The sequence below is a fragment of the Marmota marmota genome, unplaced genomic scaffold, assembly GCF_001458135.2.
Source record: "Marmota marmota marmota unplaced genomic scaffold, marMar, whole genome shotgun sequence".
Classification (NCBI taxonomy): domain Eukaryota; kingdom Metazoa; phylum Chordata; class Mammalia; order Rodentia; family Sciuridae; genus Marmota; species Marmota marmota.
The window spans coordinates 28495139-28515471 of record NW_026000185.1 but is presented as its reverse complement, the minus strand read 5'-3'; the positions used below and the strand labels follow the sequence as shown (position 1 = coordinate 28515471).

Sequence of the window (20333 nt, the reverse complement as noted above, 5' to 3'; positions counted from 1 at the left end):
TGTTAGCAGGGGTCCCAGCCAAGGTGTCCTCAGCCACTGTGCACACCAGCCAGCAGAGCACACTTGCTGAAAACACGCTGCTCTCTAAATGCTGGGCTCACATCTGTGCCTCAGTTTGCTATTTCCTGGTATTTGGTCCAGAATAAAAGTCTCCTCATTCTGTTTTCCACCTCAGGGAAGCTTTTTCCTTTCACCCTCAGTTTTATGTCAGAACGATGGCACCCAGGCTGTCGGCCTCCGTGTGTGCAGGGTCGCCTCCCAACTCAGGGGCGTGTTCTACAGGAGTGTGCTTGTTGACATCGTCTACCTACTTGCAGACGGGACCACTAATCAAATTCCTCTCTGTTTTCAGCAACTGGAAGAAAAACTCAAAGGCCAGGCCGACTATGAGGAGGTGAAGAAAGAACTGAAGTGAGTATGGAAATGCCCGTGGGCCTTCCCACACGGTGCTCGCTGGGACCCTTTGCTAACAGGTCATGCAGCGTCGGGCAGCTGCCCGCACACGGACCAGGGCTCTGCCTCTGCAGTGTCCTGGGCCTGGTGCTGTGGATGTTTGCACTGGGGCCACTCCTGGAATTCTGTGGCCTTTTTGTAAGGCTTGGTGTACGTAAAGTATTCAGTGGGCTCACATTCAGGGAAATACCACCTTCATAGAAATGATCACCCTGGAGTTTGTCTCACAGGTGTAAATCCCCTGATCAGGCAGGTGAGGAGGGGGACATTTTCCACTCAAAAGTGCACGTGACCTCCCTCCACCAGGGCCTCCTTCTCCCAGACCTCATCCCCCTCTGTGAGGCCTCAGCTGGGAACTGGTCATCCCCCAGTGCTGATACCCACCCTTGGGCCAGCTCCCTCCTGGACCCTGGAGCTCCCAGGTCCTGGCCTACCCCAGCCTACAGCCCTTGGTGCCCACAGTTCCCTTGGCCTTTCCCTTGGTTTCCACCATTCTCTCTCACGCAGCGCTGCAGGGAAGTTGCCACGGTGTTCCCAGTGGCCTGCACAGATGCGTGGGTCTCACGGTGGTGTGTGGCCAACCTCGGCTGCTCCGGGGCTCCTTGGCCTCCTCTGCTCTGCCCCAGTTGCTCCCTGATGGGCCTCTGCACAGGCGCCCTAATCCTCTTCCTCATGGACTGTGCCAGCCACGTGCCAGAATCTCTCCTCCTCTCCTTGGGCTCCACCTCCCATCTCTCCAAGTGACCCTTCCACCTGGGCCTCGGTCCCCTCCTTCCCCGCTCCTGCCTGCTCCTTGGTTCTGTCAGCCACTCTCTGTCTTGCAGACATTTTCAGTTTCTCCTTTAAGTGGCCATCCCCCTATGTCCCCTGTTTTCTATCCGTTCCATTCCCTCAGGCCTCTTTGACCTTCTCTTGGTCACACCGTCCTCCAGGACTCTGCTGTTCCCCTGGGCTCCTGTACCAGCACAGGTGACCCTTCTCAGGCTGCAGAAAACCTCTACTGGCACCTCTGGATGGACCTTTTGACCCTCTGTGGTTCTAGCCCCAGCAGTACTGCACTGCCCCCACCCCATTTCAGCTCAGGGACACATTTGACATGGTTGACTTAAAAATATATATATTGGTTTTTTTTTAAAAAGAAGAAGAAAAGAAATTGGACCTTCTAGCTTTGAGCCAGTGTGTTGTGACAGCCTTGGCCAGTCCCTGCCCTCTCACCCTGGGATTTGGTCCTCCGCCCCTCCTCTGGTACCGAGGCTCCTGGTCTGCCTGTCCATTCTCAGCAGCCCTCTGTTGCATCTGACCATGGCCCCCACCACCGTATCCGGGTCTGAAAGCTCCTCTTGGGGAACTTTTCTGCTGAAATGTGCTCTTGATCTCCCTCTTCCTGATAAACCAGGTGCCCTCGGACACAGGCCCAAGTCCCCTTCCCCTCCCTGTCCCAGCCCCACCTCCCATTGCCTCCACAGGCTGTGCCTTCTCTCCCGGGTCCACCCACGGGAGTGGCCTGTAAAACCTCCTGCTCCTCCAAGGCCCTTCTCCTGCCAAGGCCACCCTGCTTCTTGCCTGCACATTTCCTGGGGTGTAGATCAGGACTCAGAAAATTCTGACTTTCCACAGTGCCAGGCACACAACAGGTGATTGAGAAATATTTGTTGAATATAAACGTAGAGATGTTTGTGTTTTCAGTACAGGTTGGGTATCCTTTGTTCGAATGCTTGAAACCAGAAGTATTCTGGATTTTGAATTCTGAAATATTTGTATATACATACTGAGATACCTTGGGCAGGAGACCCAAGTCTAAATGTGAAATTCATTTGTTTCATATGCATCTTCTTTATGTAGCCCAAAAGGTAATTTTATGCAATATTTTTAATAATTTTGTGCATGAAATTAAGTTCCACAGCATGGAATTTGCCACTTGGGGCACTCAAAGGGTTCTGGTTTTCCGACTTGGGATGCTCAGCCTGTATGAACTTACGGACTGGCTTAGCCTTTTATCACACGATCCTAGAAGATGTCAAACAAGGGGCAGATGCGTGACTGTGAGTGCCATGAAGCCCTCTGAGGACAGAGGAGTGTGTCCTGGCCACTCGTGACCTGTGCTGTGTGACCCGAGGGGTCCAGAATTCTTTTATTATTTTCAGTAACACAGGATAAAGTTACCAGCTGTTCCTCATCCCTGTGTTTGTTAATTACATGGCGAGGATCCCTGCAGAGGTACAGATGAACTAGGGGCTGACTCTTAATTGACCCATGGCCATGGCCAAGGGTGGCCTCCAGGCTCCAGGCCCTGTGCCCTGTGCCCTGATGGCAGCATCCTCCCACGTTCTGGTGTCTGGATGACAGTCTCGTGGGGCTTCAGATGGGCGGAAGCTGGGCTCATGGCTGCAGGATGCTGGAGGGGCCTGTGGACTCGCTGTATCCCTGCGAGTAGTGACCTCCCCAGTAGCCGGCCCACCCCGGCCGAGCACTTGGCAGCTCCCGTGGGCCCCACAGACTCTCTTCCCCTTTCCTTCCTGGTCCTGGCAAAAAGAAAGGAATGGGAGAAACAGCAGTTCTGAGGGCCAGACCTCACTCAGCCCCAGCTTGTGGAGAGTCGGGAGCCCAAGTGACCGTAGGGTCAGAGCTGCCCAGGACAGGGGAGTGGCAAGCCTCCCATCACCACACCTTTGCCTCTGGGCTCCTTCCCAGATCTGGGGCTGCAGAGGAGGTGCTCACCTGGCCTTTGAGCCATCTTGATCTGTTTCCCCGGGTCTCCAGTGGCTGCCTAGCAAGGACATGGGCAGTAGCCAGTGGGTAGTGAGTTCCCCTCTCTGGCTTCCTTGGGAGAATTTTCTTTCCCTTTAAGCTTTACAAATACATTCCACTCGCAGCAGCAACGTGATGTCTGTATTAAACTTTAAAATCCTGCTCGGCACAGACCTGGTGTGACTCCATATGGAATGATTTACATGCTGGGCAAAAAAGTTTTGCTAGCCAACTGCTAGTTGAATACTAGTTACTCTAGAGACATTATCAGATTAAATTCCTGCCAGGGACACTGTTCAAGCTGTCAGTTCCTTGTTCCTGGAGAGCAGGAGATGGTGGTGCTGATGCTCTCCAGCGTGGCGGATCAAAGGTCCAAGTAGAAAACAGTGTCTTGTCTTGCTCTTTCAGTATCCTGAAGTCCATGGAGTTCGCGCCAGCTGAGGGAGCTGGGACGCAGGTACGCCTCTCCATTTCTGCTCAGGGCCCATGACACTGCACTGCCCCCCATGTGAGGCCTCTCACTTACCCCCAGGAGTCGTTCTTCAAGAAACTTCAGGCCACTGAAAGCAGACAATCCTTAATTAAAAGGAGCAAGTTAGCACTTTGCAGACAGCTGACTGGTGCCAGTGAGGTGTGGTCTCACCTGGGTGGGCCCTGAGGACAGGGACAAGAAGCCCCCTGGGCAGCCCTGTGGTTCGGTAGTGGAGCACTGAGCAACCTGAGGCCTGAGATCCCTTCCCAGCACCCATAAGTCCACAAGTAAAACCACTTCAGGTCGAGCTGAAGATCATCCTCCAGTAGGTGGGCTCAGGCGCAGTCCCTGAGCACCGCCCCAGAAGGTGTGGGGGCTGGGTGACAGCAGCAGCCTGTCATCTGTAGCCGCCTACAATTCACATTGTGAAGCTGGGTACCTCTGCTCATGCCTTAATCCAGCTGCTCAGGAGGCTGAGGTAGGAGGGTCTGAGCCAAGGCATTGAGGTTCAGCCTAAGCAACACAGGGAGACCCTAAAAATTCATTTTTTTTAATTACAACATAAGTGGAATCTTGCTCCTAATTCCCAGAAGACAGCACACGTCATCATAGCTGGCACAAGAAAGTTTACGATTGCTTTTTGACAGCGGTTGTGCCCCAGTCCTGCTGCTGATTGAGGCCCCAGCTTAGACTGCTGGAGTTTGGGGACAGAATAGAGAATGACTAATTGTCTAGAAGCCAGATGAGCCTAGGAAGAAAAACTGCCTCACCGGAAATTCACTCTTTCTTCAAGGGGGTGTGAAGGTGTTCAGCGCCCTTTGAACACCTTGAGAGGCGGGGGTCGTGGGGAGCGGGGGGCGGGTCCCGGGCCGCGGGAGACTGGCCCCGTGGTGAGCCCTGCTCTGCCCCGTCCAGGACGCAGCCAAGCCCCTGGAGGTGCTGCTGCTAGAGAAGAGCCGCTCCCTGCAGTCTGAGAACACCGCGCTGCGCGTCTCCAACAGCGACCTGAGCGGTAGGTGCGCGGGGCCTCACGTGCGGTGCTTGGTTCGCTTCCAGGGGTCTTGAGGAAGCCGAGGGTGACCGTGAGTCGGGGCTCGTGCATGGCGGGGGCGCAGCCGGCTGAGGAGAGCCCCGCCTGAGCCAGAGTGTTGGGCGTCCCCACCCTGCGACACGATGCGCGCGCACGGCGAGCTGCGGAGGGCAGCTGGGGTAGCGTTGCGAGATCCTGGAGGGGCAACCGAGGACGCTGCTTTCCGGTCTTTTCCTAGTGGTGCTGCGATCCGGCCAGGGCAGAATCGAGCGCGACCTCTCTCGGGGGTCTCCAGGGGCTGCTCAAAGGGCCACCCGCCCTCCTAGGCTCAGTGGCGCTTTTCTTCCTTTGTCAGGTTTTCCTTGGGGACGTGTCCCCCATCCTTAGCCTTTCTTTGCTGGTCCCAAAGTGGTGGCGTCACTGACTGTGCTTCTGGTTTGGCAGCTGGTAAACCGTGTAAAGGTTCTGGGCTCCGATGCTATTGCGTTCTTACATGTGCGTGCCTTCGATCGAGTGGACTCGGTGCGGTGCATTCGCCTCAGAGCGCGGTGGGCGCGACCCCACTGTTCCCGAGTGTCAGTGTTTGCTGCTCCTCAGGCAGGGCCCTCGGGGTAGCGTGAGTGCGACCTGTCGACTTCCCTGTGTGTTACCGGCTCCTTGTCACTCTAGCAGTTTGAACTGTTGTTGAGGGGATTCTCCAGGCTGCAACGTACAAGAAAGGCGCAAACATGAATGCATGTGGCTTGTGTTGGGGGGCCGTGTTTGGCTGATTACAAATTCAATCGAAAACAAACCAACACACCTCATTGGCCCTTGTAAAATCTGCACTTTTTTTTTTCCCTTTTGTGGGGCAAACTTTGCATTCTGGTCTTGGTTTTTTTTCCCTTTTGAATCCCCCATAATGCATTCTGTTTGCCCTTCCTTGTAGGGTCAGCCAGGAGAAAAGGGAAAGACCAGCCTGAGAGTCGGCGCCCTGGACCCTTGCCGGCCTCCCCTCCTCCTCAGTTGTCCCGCAACGCGGGGGAGCAGGCTTCCAATACTAATGGTACACACCAGTTCTCACCAGCGGGGTTAAGTCAAGACTTTTTCAGCTCATCCCTGGCAAGCCCCAGCCTGCCCCTGGCTTCTACAGGAAAATTTGCACTAAACTCTCTCCTCCAGCGGCAGCTCATGCAGTCCTTCTACTCCAAGGCCATGCAGGAAGCAGGAAGCACAAGCATGATTTTTTCAACAGGTCCATACAGCACAAACTCCATATCTTCCCAAAGTCCATTACAACAAAGCCCAGACGTAAATGGCATGGCCCCATCCCCCAGCCAGTCAGAAAGTGCTGGGAGCGTCTCCGAGGGCGAGGAGATAGACACTGCAGAAATCGCCCGACAGGTCAAAGAGCAGCTGATCAAGCACAATATTGGACAGCGCATTTTCGGACATTATGTCTTGGGACTGTCTCAAGGGTCCGTGAGTGAGATCCTGGCCCGGCCGAAGCCATGGAATAAGCTGACCGTCCGCGGCAAGGAGCCGTTCCACAAGATGAAGCAGTTCCTCTCAGACGAGCAGAACATCTTGGCTCTTCGCAGCATCCAAGGCAGACAAAGAGGTGAGAGCCGCCCTGGGGTTGGCGCCTGCGAGCGAGCCTGTCACGAGGCTGTGTGTGTGCGTGTGTGTCTGTGCGTGTGACAAACATCTGTGCATCACATCAGGTAAAACTCTTTGCAGAGGTACCATTTCCAGAGCTCAAGGGAGGACCGGCATGAGCTAAGCCATTAGACTGGGGAGAGCTGGCCTTGGAAACCACTCAGCACCTTCTTAGTGAATTCAGTGTTCCGCTGCTACGCACTGACCTGGAGGGAACTATGTTACAACATCCGGCAGCTTAGTGGCCTGGTCCAGTTGGCCTTGGGCGCTGGGCTTCCCACTGGGAGCAGCCCCTGGGGCCGTCGAGCCCCATAGCAAACAGCCCCATAGCAGCAGCAGCGACGGGGCCCTGTCCTTGCAGCACTGGCTAGGGGTCCAGCCTATGGAAGCTGCCTCTCTCCTCTCCCTGCCCATCAGGGAAGATCTGTCCTGTGGTCACCTTACATCCCGTTAGTCATTTTTCTAGCACCATGACCAAAACACGCCTGCCATGAGCAACATACTCAGCAGTTTTACTCAAACACCTTTCCTACCCTGCCCTTCATACAAAGATTAAAAAGCCAGTCTCATCCTAATAAGAGGAGTTCTTTCCCTCTTTAGGGACAGGAAGTCCCTGTGCCAATTCAACAGTGATACAAGGTGAGGACTTTATCAGCCTCATTTGAAACACCCTGACATGTAGACTCAACCAGAAGGGAGATAGTCCAAGCAACATCCATGTGCCCCACGAATGCCAAGCACCCTAGTGATGTTAACCGAGTGTCTCTGGACGGTGGCTGCAAGGCTCGGTCCTGGGCGGGTGATGTGCTTGGAGGCAGCTCTCCCTCCCTTAGGCCCTCTGAGTGGCAATACCTTGCCACTACTTAGGTCTGTCAGCCTCCTCTTGCAGGTGAGCAGTGGCCTCTACGGGCCGGTCAGCCAGGGAAGGGCCTGTTAGAAGTTTCTCGTAGCTCCCGAGTTGCACAGGAAGCCCAGAGCCCTCTCTTTAGCAACAGGCGGCTCAGATTTCATGTCACGCAGCCATGTCGTCGACGCCACCATTCCCCTGATTGTTTTGTTCTTACCACACTTGTTTTTCAACAGAGAATCCAGGCCAGAGCCTGAACAGACTATTTCAGGAAGTACCGAAACGAAGAAATGGGTCTGAAGGTATGTCGCAGGCAGGTGTTTCTCTTTGCAGTCAGTAACCTAGGATGCAGCATGTCCTTAGCTGTGCATTTGGGTTAAAACTGTGCAGTGTCATTCTGGCCTGGAACCTGATGGAAAAACAGCTAGTAAGTATAAAACAAAGCACGGGTTCAGATGCCCAAGCCCCTCCTCCTGAGCTGCCTGCGCTCTACTGAGCCAGACCACGTGAGAAGGGGTGTCCCCAAGGTTAGTCCCCAAGCACCAGCCCCCCTTGATTCCAATTCCACTGTGCCTGTTTTCTCAGAAGCAGGAGGAAGAGTAACAGTTACTGCTCTGAGAAAAATCAGGTGACCACATCGAGCCAGTACTGCTGCTTCCCACAACTTTTAACTCAAATATGTCAAAGGTCCCATGTGGTGGACAGGTTCCGAATGCAGTTGGTTGTCCTGTGGGCCTGGGCAAGCCAACCCCTTCCTGGCTCCTGGGAGTCAAATAGTTAATGGGGCTTCATCCTGTGATGTTCTTGCTTTTCAACAGTATAATGTGGCGCTTCATGTAGAGTCAGGTGGTGAACAAGTAAAATGCCTGGGCAGCTTCCAGGGGACCTGGGGCCAGCCCCGGGCCTCAGCTGCCCAGGGCATCAGCGTGTGTGGCTGCTCTGTGAGCACCACCCTGTGACTGTGACAACATGGTCTTGTCCTTTAGGAATCTGCAGCCTTCTCTCCTTGTCTGTAAATTTCCAAAAAAGACAGTGTGTGGTCATAGATCCGAAAAAAGTTCAAGTTCAGCCTTGTGGCTCTTCACCTGGTGCATCTGAATGATTGATGGAGGCTCAGCCTCCACCCTTTTCCCTCCTTCCCTGTTTGGGAAAAATAATACAGAGACCAAATATAGTCCCAAGCCAAAGCAGTTGTTGGAGATGCTTTTAAATGACTCATGAAAATATTGCCTTAGAATACATCGTCTTTTTTTGTAGTGCTTTAAATGGTCTGTTCTCCCCTGGTACCACCCCCAGCCCCCCCACCCCCCGGGCGACATCCAGCTCAGGTGATGTAGGAGCCCAGGAGGCAGGTTCGGCAGGAAGCCTCCTGCCCAGCGGCTGGGTACAGCTGTGAGGTCGCGCTCCTGCCAGTGCAGGCTGCGGGAGGCCACGCCTGCCTCCTCACGTCACCAGCCTCAGCTCGGGCCTGTTATCAGAATGATGTCTTCTTGCAGCTCTGATCTTGCACACAGAGTCTGGATCTGATGTCATTGCTGTGGCTTCTCCCCACAGGTAACATCACCACCCGCATCCGAGCCTCTGACACTGGTTCTGATGAAGCAATCAAGTCCATCCTGGAACAAGCCAAGAGGGAGCTTCAAGTACAGAAAACTGGTATGGTCCTGCTTCCTCGGCCCCCGTCTTCCCAGCTTAATTAAAAGACCCGTCTTGAGCGTCATGGTCAGCAGTAATTCACTCTCTAAACAGTAGCCGGCATGTCTTCACGCATTTGGTGTGTGCAGAGAGGAGCCAGTCAGCGGTCCATCAGGCGCCAGATTACCCCACTTCTTTTAATGTCATTCTCAAAAATGACTCAAGAAGTCCCTCTGGCCTAGAATCTAATCTGCTCAACTTAAACCGGCAGGCAGGTTGTGTCAGACTCCCTCTCCTCCGTGCAGGGTGGGCCTTGGTCACTGGGCCCTGCGGCACGCTGGAGCCACTGCAGCTGAAGCAGAGTAGGCGACAAGAAGCCCTCCCAGCTGCAGACCTTGAGTGACTGACAGTTAGGAGCCACCGCCCCTGGGGTGGGGTCCACTGTGCCACCTGCCTCCAGACTGGGAGCCCGTGAAGCGTGTCCTCTGAGAGGACCAAGCCTGTTCCAGCTTTTCTCTGGCTGAGCCTTGAGTGTCAGGGAGGAGCTCCATGCTACGGCACAGGAGAGGAGGGAGTCCCCTTCCCGTGCCACCCGTTCTGACCCATGAACCCCGCTCTGCAAAACACCGCCCCCACAACCCGCCTCAGGGTCCCGCCCGCCCGGCTGAGCTGTGACAGCTGAGCATGGGCTCCCCCTCTGGCTCCTGGCCCCGGTCACTCAGCCTTCCTCTCCACAGCTCATTCAGCTCAGTGCTCCCTCCTGAGGCCCGGGCTGGGCATGTCCCCTGCCTTCTGCTCAAGCAGAGTCCTCAGAACCCAGAGGACAAATGTTGTCATCCCATTGTTCCTGATTAAGCTCAGCCTCAGTTAAAATGGTTTGCCCAAGTTCATCAGAGGACAATTTGATGGAAACTCTGGTTTCTCAACTCCAGTGCCATCCGCCTTCTGCTAAAGGCCCCAGAGAGAGAGGACACTATCCTGGCAGTGGATGAAACTTTCAGTCCAGCATAGACCTTGCTCTGGCCAGAGTGGAGCCGGGAGCCTGTGTCACTACAGTAGCTAGAGGGCCAGGGTCTTCAGCAGGGCAACATCACAGGGCCAAGAGGAAAGAAGGCCCAGGGCACAGTGGGCACCCTTCATCACCCACTCCTCCCCACCCCACAGTCCCTTCATCTGTGGTGCCATATGGCCCTCCTGAGCTGGAGAAGGGCCGTCTCACAGGTCAGGAGTTGTCGCTGGCCAGGCGCAGTGGTGCCCACCTATAATCCCAGCTATTTGGGAGGCTGAGGCAGGAGGATCACAAGTTTGAGGTCAGCCTGGGCAACATCACAAGACCCTGTCTGAAAAATTTTTAAAGGAGGCACTGTTGTAGTTCAGTGACAGGGTGTGTGCCCAGCATGCGCAAGTCCCTGGGTGTAATGCTCAGGACCAAAGAAAGATATCGTTACAGTTACTTTGACATTCTTAGGCCTCCTTTAAAGCAGAAAGGATTAGCCCCTTCAAAGCTATTAGGATTCCTCTCCTAGACGTGAAGGTGCACGATTCAGGGAACATGGGACAGAGCCAGGGACCTCCTGAAGATCACCCTGTCCAGTGGCTCTCAGCCAGCACTGCCACCCACAGTCCCCAGGAGCCAATGGTCTGCAGACACTGGGCCAGTCCCATACCTGCTCCCACCAGACACCAGGAGCAGCCCAGGCACACACATTTTAGGGAGCCCGAGTTGGTCGTCCATCTGGTCCATCGGCCATTCCACACACACATGTTGAGGCCCACCGATGCCTTAGGACTTCTCCAGGTTTCTGGGCCAGCAACTTCCCCTGAAATGCACTGCCACCCCCGCCCACTGCCCCTTGGTGAGGTTCACGGCTGTGGCCACTGACCTCTGGGAGACCCTGGTCCTGGCTACAGTCGCAACAGCCGTGCGTCTGGAGTTGGACAGACCCCAAGACCCGTGGGATAGCTCCAGAGAGTTCATGTCGAGTTTAAGATTCCCCAGGAGAAGAAGCCCAGAAGGGCATGTCCCCAAGTGTCTCAGGCCTCCCCCTTGGTCACACTGTGGTAGGAACTCGAGCTGTGTGTGGCAGAGGACAGCAGGCGATGGAGCCAGAGTGCCGGTCTTGGATGAGATGCACAGACGTCACACTAACCCGAGGGTGTGGGGAACGTGGCCGTGTGGTCCCACTGTGTGGGCACTGGGTGGGGGTCAGGAGGAGTGACGGCAGAGCCAGGGCGGGCCACCACAACTTCACCCCTGTGCTTGCCTCGCCCAGCAGAGCCAGCCCAGCCGTCTTCCGCATCCAGCAGCGGGAACTCTGACGATGCCATCCGCTCCATCCTGCAGCAAGCCCGCCGGGAAATGGAGGCCCAGCAGGCCGCCCTAGACCCTGCCTTAAAACCAGCACCGCTGTCCCAGCCTGACCTCGCCCTCCTGACCCCCAAGCTCCTGTCGGCCGCGCCCATGCCCACAGTGCCCGGTTATTCTCCTCTCCCCATCTCCCTGAAGAAGACGCCCACCGCCCCCGAGGCCAGTGCCCCGGCCCTGCCCAGTGCCCCGGCCCTCAAAAAGGAGGCCCAGGATGTGCCCGGGCTGGACCCTCAGGGAGCAGCTGACGCTGCACAAGGGGTCCTGAGGCACGTGAAGAGCGAGCTGGGCCGCAGCAGCGGGTGGAAGGACCACTGGTGGAGCCCAGTGCAGCCTGAGAGGAGAAACCCCCCTTCCTCCGAGGAGCCGAAGGCCGAAGAAGCTGGAGGCGGGAGAGAAAGGGTCAGCGGCCAGCCCCGGGCCGAGCGCAGCCAGCTCCCAGGACCTTCGTCATCATCAGAGTGCTGGAAAGAGTGGCCAAGTGCCGAGTCCCCGTACTCCCAGAGCTCAGAGCTGAGCGTCGCCGGAGCCAGCCGCAGCGAAACACCCCAGAACAGCCCCCTGCCCTCCTCCCCTATTGTGCCCATGGCAAAGCCCGCGAAGCCCTCAGTCCCTCCGCTGACCCCTGAGCAGTACGAGGTCTACATGTACCAGGAGGTAGACACCATCGAGCTCACCCGGCAGGTCAAGGAGAAGCTGGCCAAGAATGGCATCTGCCAAAGGATCTTCGGGGAGAAGGTAAGGAATTCCACTGGGGCCGGGTTCCCATTCCTTCTTGTGGCTCAGGACTAGTGTCCACCCTAGAGGATGGCCACCACCATCTTAACTGACCACACACCATGTGCTTCCCACTCCAACCACAGAAGCCAGCTAGCAGCTGTTCCCTGCCTGGGTTCCACATGCCAAGCCCTGCTCGTGGCCGGGTCTAGGCTGGGCCTCACTGTACCCTCCTCTGGGCCTCTCACTACTCCGGGGGTGGGTGGAAGTACGGAGCTAAAGCTTGCGGAAGGTAGCACCTCCCCAAGCTGGCAGGAGACAATCTAGATCCAGCCTCCACTGCCAGGTGGAGCCAGGTGGCACCTTTGCAGGCCATTTTGACCTAAACAAGGTTTGATCTGGGCAGATCACACAGAGGGCCAACAGCCTGCAGAGAGCCTCAGCGGACTTAATAGAGAAACCTGCATGAAGCGTAGGTCTTCCTTTCTGCTGCAGCTTGAAAGGCACTTGGGTACCATCCTGCCAGGGACAACTTGCCCAAGAATACACCCCTGTGGGGGCACCAGCAAACTGCCCTGGCCTGCCCTTATTTCCACATTGTTCCTCCCTGGTTCATGGAAATGGGATCATCTGTGAGTGGGCTTCTAGACCTTTCTGTTCTTGGCACCACCCTGGTGACAGATTCTGGATGGTGGGGATTTACCACCATCTTAGATCAGGTAGTGATGGAGTGCTGGCCACAGCTGGCCGCCCCGCCCACCCCACCTTGCCTTCAACCCACGGGTTGCAGGGTATCACACTGTCCCTACAACAGCTGAGAGTGAACTCTTCACCCTGGTTTTACAAAGGTGATGGGGACACTTAGAAATGGGGATGGGAATCCAAAGTCCCTTGAGATTTCTAGTTCAGTGTTGTAAAAATATCGTTCAAGAACATTTAAATAGACATTTGTGCTCAAGCCTTAAATTTAGCAGAGACTTAATGGTGTGGGGCTTGTTTGGCCCATGAGTGCAGTTTATTCTGGAACTTGAGAACTTTTTGAAAGAATGATGGGATGCAGCCCCTGAATATCCCTGGGCTGCATCTGTGTCCTGGGGGGGTGTGGTGCCCATGCATATGTATGGCCATATGGGAACAGAAGACTCGGTGTGTGCTGGCTCATCCGTCGTCTGCCACGAGTGTCCCTCCCACACCAGCTCCCCGGCCCCACCGACTCACCTCTGCCCCGACCTGTGAGCAGGGTGTGACGAGGGAGACATGGGCCCTTTCTAAGTGCCATCCTGGCTCGGTATTAACAAAGCAGCCTGCCTTCCCTGTCCCTCCGGCACCCACTCCTGCCTCTCAGGCCCTCTGCCCACTACCCTGCTTTTCCTGTGGCCCCCAGACAGAGAGCCTGCTTTCTAGTGCTTCCTCCTGTGTGGGGGACAAGCCTCCCATCCCAACCACCAGTTCCTGAGAGCTGACTGGAGATGACCTGTCCAGAGCCCCACCCCATGCCAGCTCATTAGCCCCCCGGGGATCTTACAAAGCTTGTTCCCCTGGCCGTCTCCATCCATCAGGCCCACACTGTGCTCAGAAGCCGGCCCCAGACACGCTGGCTGCGGGTCCTCACCCCACCACCCCCACCATGTGTGTATCACACTACTGCCGAAGCACCCACCACCATGTCTTTTTGGTTCCACTACAGGTGCTGGGCCTGTCCCAGGGCAGTGTGAGTGACATGCTGTCCCGGCCGAAGCCCTGGAGCAAGCTGACCCAGAAGGGCCGGGAACCCTTCATCCGGATGCAGTTGTGGCTGAACGGCGAGCTGGGCCAGGGTGTGCTGCCCGTGCAGGGCCAGCAGCAAGGGCCAGGTGAGGCGGCTTGCTGGAGCAGGCTGGGAAAGGAAGGGTCTGCAGGGGAGGCAGCCTGCCCCCTTGTGAGGGCCAGGAAGGGACCAGCTCCCAGTCAGCTGTTGGCTGCCCCCAAGGTGGAGAACACACCCCTCCTCCAAACCCGTTGCCACAGGATTGAACGGGTTTTAGGAGTGAAAAGATGGTGCCTGGCTAATTTTATAAGCAGCAGAAAATGAGTTGCCAATTAAGAAAGTGCTGTTGATACATAAATACAGGTAAAGTCAAGTGGCTAAATCAGGGACCGGAAAGAAAAGCAGCCACAGGCACAGCAGCAAGTGCCCCAGGCACCGACTCCTCCTGCTCCCAGCCCAGGACCTGGCTCTGGTGGGCAGCATTATCCAGGCCTAAACAACGTTGCCCTGTCCCGGCCAGGCCCTGGCATGAGCTGCGGGAAGCCAGCCTCCTCCAGGCCGGGCCTCCACTGCTCCCCTTCCTCAGCCCACTCAGCTAGGAGGCTCTGCCGGCCGCCCTCCCCTAACGCCCCTTTCCCTTCTTCTCCAGCCCTCCACTCGGCGACCTCGCTGCAGGACCCGCTCCAGCAGGGCTGCGTGAGCTCAGGTAACAGCCCGCTTCTCTCGCTCCCTGCAAAATGTTCCCCTGCTTCCCCTGGTCTCCCTCTTCCCATCTGGGCCCGGCAGGTCCGTGGCCTGCCCTTTTGAGTCGGAAATAATACACTCCCCTGGCCACCACCTCCTGTCCTCTGTCTCGAGAATCCCATCAGGGGAGTCATCAGGAAGCCATCTCTGGGATCCGCTTTCCCACTAGAAGGTGTCGAGATCCCTCAGCCCGCTGCAGGCGGCAGCGAGAGTTCCCCATTGGTCCTGCGTACTGCCGTGCGGTTGTGCCAGTTCCTATTGCTGTCGCTTATAGGGCATTTTGGTTATTTCTGGATTCTGACTATTATAAGCCAAGTTGTTAGGGATGGTAAAAAGAGAGAAAGGGACTCTAGGAGGGGATCGGCTGGGTGGGGGGCCACCGAGCCATCCGCCACTCCCTGCGTTTCACCATAGTCCATCGGTGTCCAGACCCGGAGCCCCATGACTGGGGCTGGGGACAGAGTCAGGGACAGATTCCACGCGCAGTGCTTCCCGTCTAATAGGAGGAGACAGGGTGCGGGCATCACGTTCCAGCAGGGCTGAGGCAGGGGACATCCCATCTCGTTCTCGGGAGGCCTCTGGGAAGCCTGTGAGAGAGACACCAGGGCACAAGGAGTGGGACGACTGGGAAGAAAAGGCCCTGGGAACAGCTCATGCTGCGACTTGGTGGAGCAGTGGAGGGGCCTGCAAGGAGGGAGGGCAGGGGAGGTGCAGGGGAAGAGCAGGAAGGTGGCAGAGGAGGAGCAGGCTGAGGAGCAGGGCCTCCTCTTGGCTCAGGAGAGCCTCCATTCAGATATCTTATCTCCGCCCTGAGGACTCCTGTCCACCACTGCCCTGCCTGACCTCTGCTCCAGGCTCCCTCTGGTCCCCGAGCAGCTCTCCTGCGCCAGGTCCACGGCGTAGCTGAGTTCTTCTCACCCAGCTTCAGGGAACAGCCGGCATCGGGAGCAGTTCTTCTTTTTTCTTTCTTTATTTTTCTAAATATGCTGATTAGTCTCCATATCCCATTGATTCATTGAAAACACAAACAAAGCTAAGTGAGGAGTGCGAAGCCGCCAGCTTGCCGGGAAGTTTACGAGGGGACACATGTGCAGCGAGGGGAACAGCTGGTCGCCTCCACAGTGGCTGCCGCGCAATCCCGGCCCACGCACAGATGCAACCAGAGCCGGGCGGCAGCACTGGGTCCCCACTGGAGCTTCATGTGGGTTGTAGATGTCCTGATCTGGCCTGTCCACAGTGAGGGACAGAAGGCCACGCCCCACCCACGCCATCCTCCTGCAGAAGGATCAGGTGCGAACGCTTTACGTCGGCCAGTTTGTTAGCCACTACTGAGGACCCCTGCCCTGCTACCTTGCATTCGGGATTGGAGAAGCAGTGACGTGCCTCAGCTTTGTGGACATTTGTGGAAAATCAGCCTTGCCTCCCACTTCCGCAGGAAGTTGGCTTCCCCTTCAACTCCCGAGAGCCTTTGCTGCCCTGTCAGAGCAGGCTGGATGTGGCAGCTGGGGACATCACTTTCTAGATCAAAACCTCGTTTTCCTAAATAAAACATGAGGTCTCCATGGCCCAGGTCTCTTAGGATCCATGCAGAACCTTCTCGCTGTCTGAACACGTCCTACGAAGAGCTCGCCCTACTGTAGCAGAACGCTGCCTTGTGGGGACCTTCGCAGGACAGCTACGTTCCTCACACTGCGCTCCCGAGGAATGCAAGTGACATTTATAAAATACCGAGTTACTTTATAGAATAAAGTCATTTAACACTCTTGGGGCATCTGCAGATTGGAGAAGGGAGGGAGGCAGGAACCTGCAGAGAACCACGTGGCAGAATCACCCCTGGCTCTTACACAAGGGCCCGGCCCCTCCCAGTGCCACCGGACAAGAGGAGAGAGACCACAGGCCCCAGCACTCCTAAGGAGGCCACCAGGAAAAATAGCAATTAACAGCCACCACGGAGAAAAACGGGAAAGACTTCTCCCACTGCCGGAGGCGAAGCTTTTACATCATGGGGTAACCACAGAAGCCTGTCTTGGCCAGGGAGCTGAGGAGGGGCTTGTCAGGATGAAGATGCAGGCCCGCTGTGTCAGGATCGGAGCTGGGAGGTGCTGGTCTCCCTTGTCTGAAATGTCTTCATCCATTTTGTCTTTTCAAGAGAGTTTCTGGAAATTAAAGTACCTCTGCTCACAGTATACGGAACTTAGATTCAAACCTGGGACCGCCTGTTTCCGAGCAGTTGATGAATCCCTGGGCGAATCCCTGGGCTGAACGACTCTAGGCTCTTCCTTCGCACCTGTCAGTACGATTGCTCCAAAGGCAGAGGAGGGAGCCTCCGTGGGATTCCAATCGCCCCTCACCGTGGCTACCCCGGAACCACCCCAGGGGCCTCTCAGCTCAGAAAGATGCTGTGTCCCCAGTGGCAGCTCCATCCGGTCTGCCTGGAGTTGAGCAGCATGGTGGACCCAGGGGGCTGCAGGAGGGTGGTTCCAGCCTGGCCTGGTTTGTCCCTGGACAGTGGTAAGCGCACTCCGGATGAGAAATTTGGAGGACCTGCCTCCCACCTATGGCCAGTCGCACCTTCAGGGCGGGGTGGGCCTTGCTGCAGAGGTGGCCGTTGCCGTGGTGATGAGGCATGCTGGGGGTGGCCTCACTCCCCCAGGGCAGACCTCTGCCTCGGGAACCTCCTCCTCGCTTTCTGCCCAGGTCCACTGCCTCAGCATCCCTGTTCCTTAGTGACTCTTGTGTCATCCTCACTGACTAGGGTTAGGATAAGGCAAGAGGAGCCAGGTCTTCGTTTTCCTCTCGGAGGCCCTGATCATTTCAGAATGTGTCCCTGGTAATCTGAACATGGGGTATGAGGGCCTTAAAGGAATTCAGTGCCATTTTCAATGGCTGGCATTTAGTGACCCAGCTATTCCCTGGAGGCTGCTGAGGCCTCACTGAAGCGTCAGGTGAGCAGCAGGCTCCACGCAGGCATTCAGAGGAAGGAAGGGGGCCTAAAGGACAAATCAGGTCGGCTGCCAGTTCATGTGGTTCCTGGAAATCTTAATTTCCTACGTGTTGTATAATCTCTCAGTGTTCCCAGAGCTGGGGTAGGGCCCAGGTAGTTTCTACAGGAGGTCTTGGGTCTACTCTGGAAGCCGTGACTTACAGACGTGGTTGCAGGTGTCACTTGGGCACGGCTCCTTCTGTGTGTCTTCCATTCCTGTCGCAGCCCTGGGGCAGAGGAGGTGGCCCTGGGAGGTGGAGAAGGGGACGCTGGGTTTTCTCAGAGTGTGGCCACTGTGTCTGTTGGGAATTTCTTTTAAAGGGAAGCAAGTCCGCAGTGGTGGGCAGGGAGGGGTCCAGCGACAGACAGGCGTGGAGAGGCCCCTGGATCTGCTGGTTGCCTGGTCTTTAATCCTCTTCATTCCTTAAAACAGGTGATGGATCTCTTTGCCCCCCCAGGGAAGGGAGAAGAAAGCCAGGTGTAAAGAGGGAGGAAAAGGGGAAGGACAAGAGTCCCAGTTAGGGACAATCAGCCTCCCATGTGTCCTTGCTGCTGCACAAATGCCAACCCCTGGGCTTCTTCCCAGTGCAGTGGCAGAGCTGTGGGCGCCAAGTCTTGTCTGCCGTGGAGAATGTCACACCCACCACCATTGTCCATCAGCAGCTGTCTCCTGGAAGACAGCTGCTGCAGGCTGACTCTGCCATGGGTGGCCCAAGGTGCTCCCCTCCCTGTGTGACCTCCATGGGGCTTTGGGGGACCCACAGAGACAGGCCCAGGTGCCTTGATTAGTGCCCACCAGCTGGCACAAGGCTGTGTCCAGGGTCTGGGTACAGGAACTCTGCATTAGGGCTCTGCTGCAGTGTCCTGGTCTAGGCTGTCCATCCCAGGCTTCATGACTGAAGGCCATTCGGGTGGCGTGTCCATGGGAACAGAAGGGCTGGTGGCAGCCCCAGAAGATTTCATGGCTCTGGTCGGAGCTGGCAGAACTCTCCCTTGGGCGCCTCAGCCTGGATCTGTCTTCCTTTTCCCTTTGACGGGAATGAACCTGTGGGAGAGCTGCCGAGTGCTGCGCCTGGTGGGAGGAGAGCACATCGCCTGTGGCCAGTCACACGAGCCTGGACCGCGCCTCAGACCAACTGGGGAAGCCTGGAAAACTGTGTGTGGCCTGGGAAGCACCCCTCCCCAAAACAGATGGCCCCTGATCACAGGGCCTAGGGTGTCACTGGGGCACCACCTGCTAACAGGAGCGAGCGGCCCCTCGTTTCTTTCCTTCTTGGTGGCAGCCCACACTGGGACGTGTTTCCTATCAAGGATGGCACATTAAAGGACTTCAGGCCAAGGCCAGCAGGGACAGGTTCCTGGATATGGGCACAAGCTGTGTTCCTGGTGGCTGTTCCTGGCATAGGAGCAGTGCTGCGGGAGCCCCGAGGACAGGCCAGGACAGGCCCCGAGAAGGCGCCGGGGGCTCCAGGGTACAGAAGCTGGGATGAGGGGACCACGGCCGGCGGGTGTCGGGAAGAGGCGGAGTCACAAGGCTCATATGGAAGGCTTGCGTCCTTTTGAAGAAATCAGTCAGCTCCCACCCTCACCCCCCTGTTGCCCTCCCCAGAGCCCTCCCTGTCCCTTTGTCTCACGTCCTGCTGGACAGTCACACGTTGGCTGTTTGTCCCACCCAGATGGAGCATGCAGGTGCTGTGCCTTGCTCTTTTCATGCAGCACAACGTTATGGGGACTTCCCTCCTCTGTTCACAGCTACAGGGGATCCTCATCCAACAGATTACCGCTGAAGGTTTCCGTGTTTCATTTCGCATTGCATGCCAGGGGTAGAGCCCAGGGCCTCCCACACTGGCCACAGCCCAGCTCCTGAGAGATGACTGGGTTGACTCTCTTTCCCCTCTTAAATGGTGCATCATACTCATGCATGATGATGGGGTTCGTTATCACATATTCGCACATGGTCATAATATGATGGCACAATTCCCTCAAATTATGTTGGATTCTGTTCCCTCCCCTTTTGCTCCCCTCCTCTCTCCTTAGGTTGGTTCTTGAGTATGGACCCTCCTGGTGTCCCCATGAGAGTAGCAGACGCGCAGCAGGCTCAGAGGTGGCGTCTAGGGCTGGTCCTCTGCCACTTAGTGATCATGTGGCCTTGGGCAAGTGGCTTAGCCTCCCCATGCCTTGGTTTCTTCTTCTATAAAGTGGGAGATTCGAGTCCCTGCCTCCTGGACTGGGGAGGTTTAAATAGGTTCATGTATGAGAGCTTTCAGAGCCATGAGGACTATACAGAGTAAGGGCCGTCTAAATGTTGGCTTTGGGGCCTGGGGGTGCAGCTTGCTGGTAGAGCCCTTGCCTCACTTATGTGAGGCCCTGGGTTCCATCCCCGGCATCATCAAAGAAATAGCAAGCCAATGAAGGCTGTTCTGCTGCACCTCTGCAAACTCGACTGCTGTGGGTCACTTGGTGGTGCCATAGTAGCCCTAGATTAGAATAGGTCCACACAGTAGGAAGTCCAGTCTCTGCTGGCCCCTCCAATAGAGCTCATCAGGTGTGGTTGTCACTAAGTAGTGGTGCCATGGTCTACTTGACTGATGGGTGACCTGTGTGCAGCTGTCTGGATTCTTGGTCTCCAAGAATTGCCATTCCATCTCTGGAAGTTGCCTATTCGTCCACCGTTCCTTAAATGGACCCAAAATCTTGAGCTTCAAGAGTAAGACTACGGGTCATCATTCAGGCCAGATAGGGTAAACCACTCTAGACTGGGCAGTTGGTAAGGGTGAGTGGTGGCCCAGCCTCCTGTCTGGACTCCAGTACCAGCACTACCCAGGTCAGTGTTTACAGAAGCCCAGTGGGCCCAGGCCCGGCATCTGGACACATCTCTCCCTCCCCGCAGGCTTTCTTTGGGAAAGAAAATTTACGCTACACTGGGCGTTCAGTACCAGACGCAGAAGTAGGTC

General features: G+C 56.3%; 1 protein-coding gene across 3 annotated transcripts in view; it reads left to right on the top strand.

The window, feature by feature from the left end:
- The window catches only part of Cux1 (cut like homeobox 1), a 328005-nt gene that overhangs the window by 257748 nt on the left and 49924 nt on the right, over positions 1 to 20333 (top strand). For all 3 annotated transcript variants that reach the window (XM_048789985.1, XM_048789984.1, XM_048789983.1), the window contains 3 exons: positions 353 to 411; positions 3610 to 3658; positions 4589 to 4685. In XM_048789985.1, coding sequence (XP_048645942.1) covers positions 353 to 411; positions 3610 to 3658; positions 4589 to 4685 — 205 coding nt within the window. The remainder of the gene's footprint in view (positions 1 to 352; positions 412 to 3609; positions 3659 to 4588; positions 4686 to 20333) is intronic.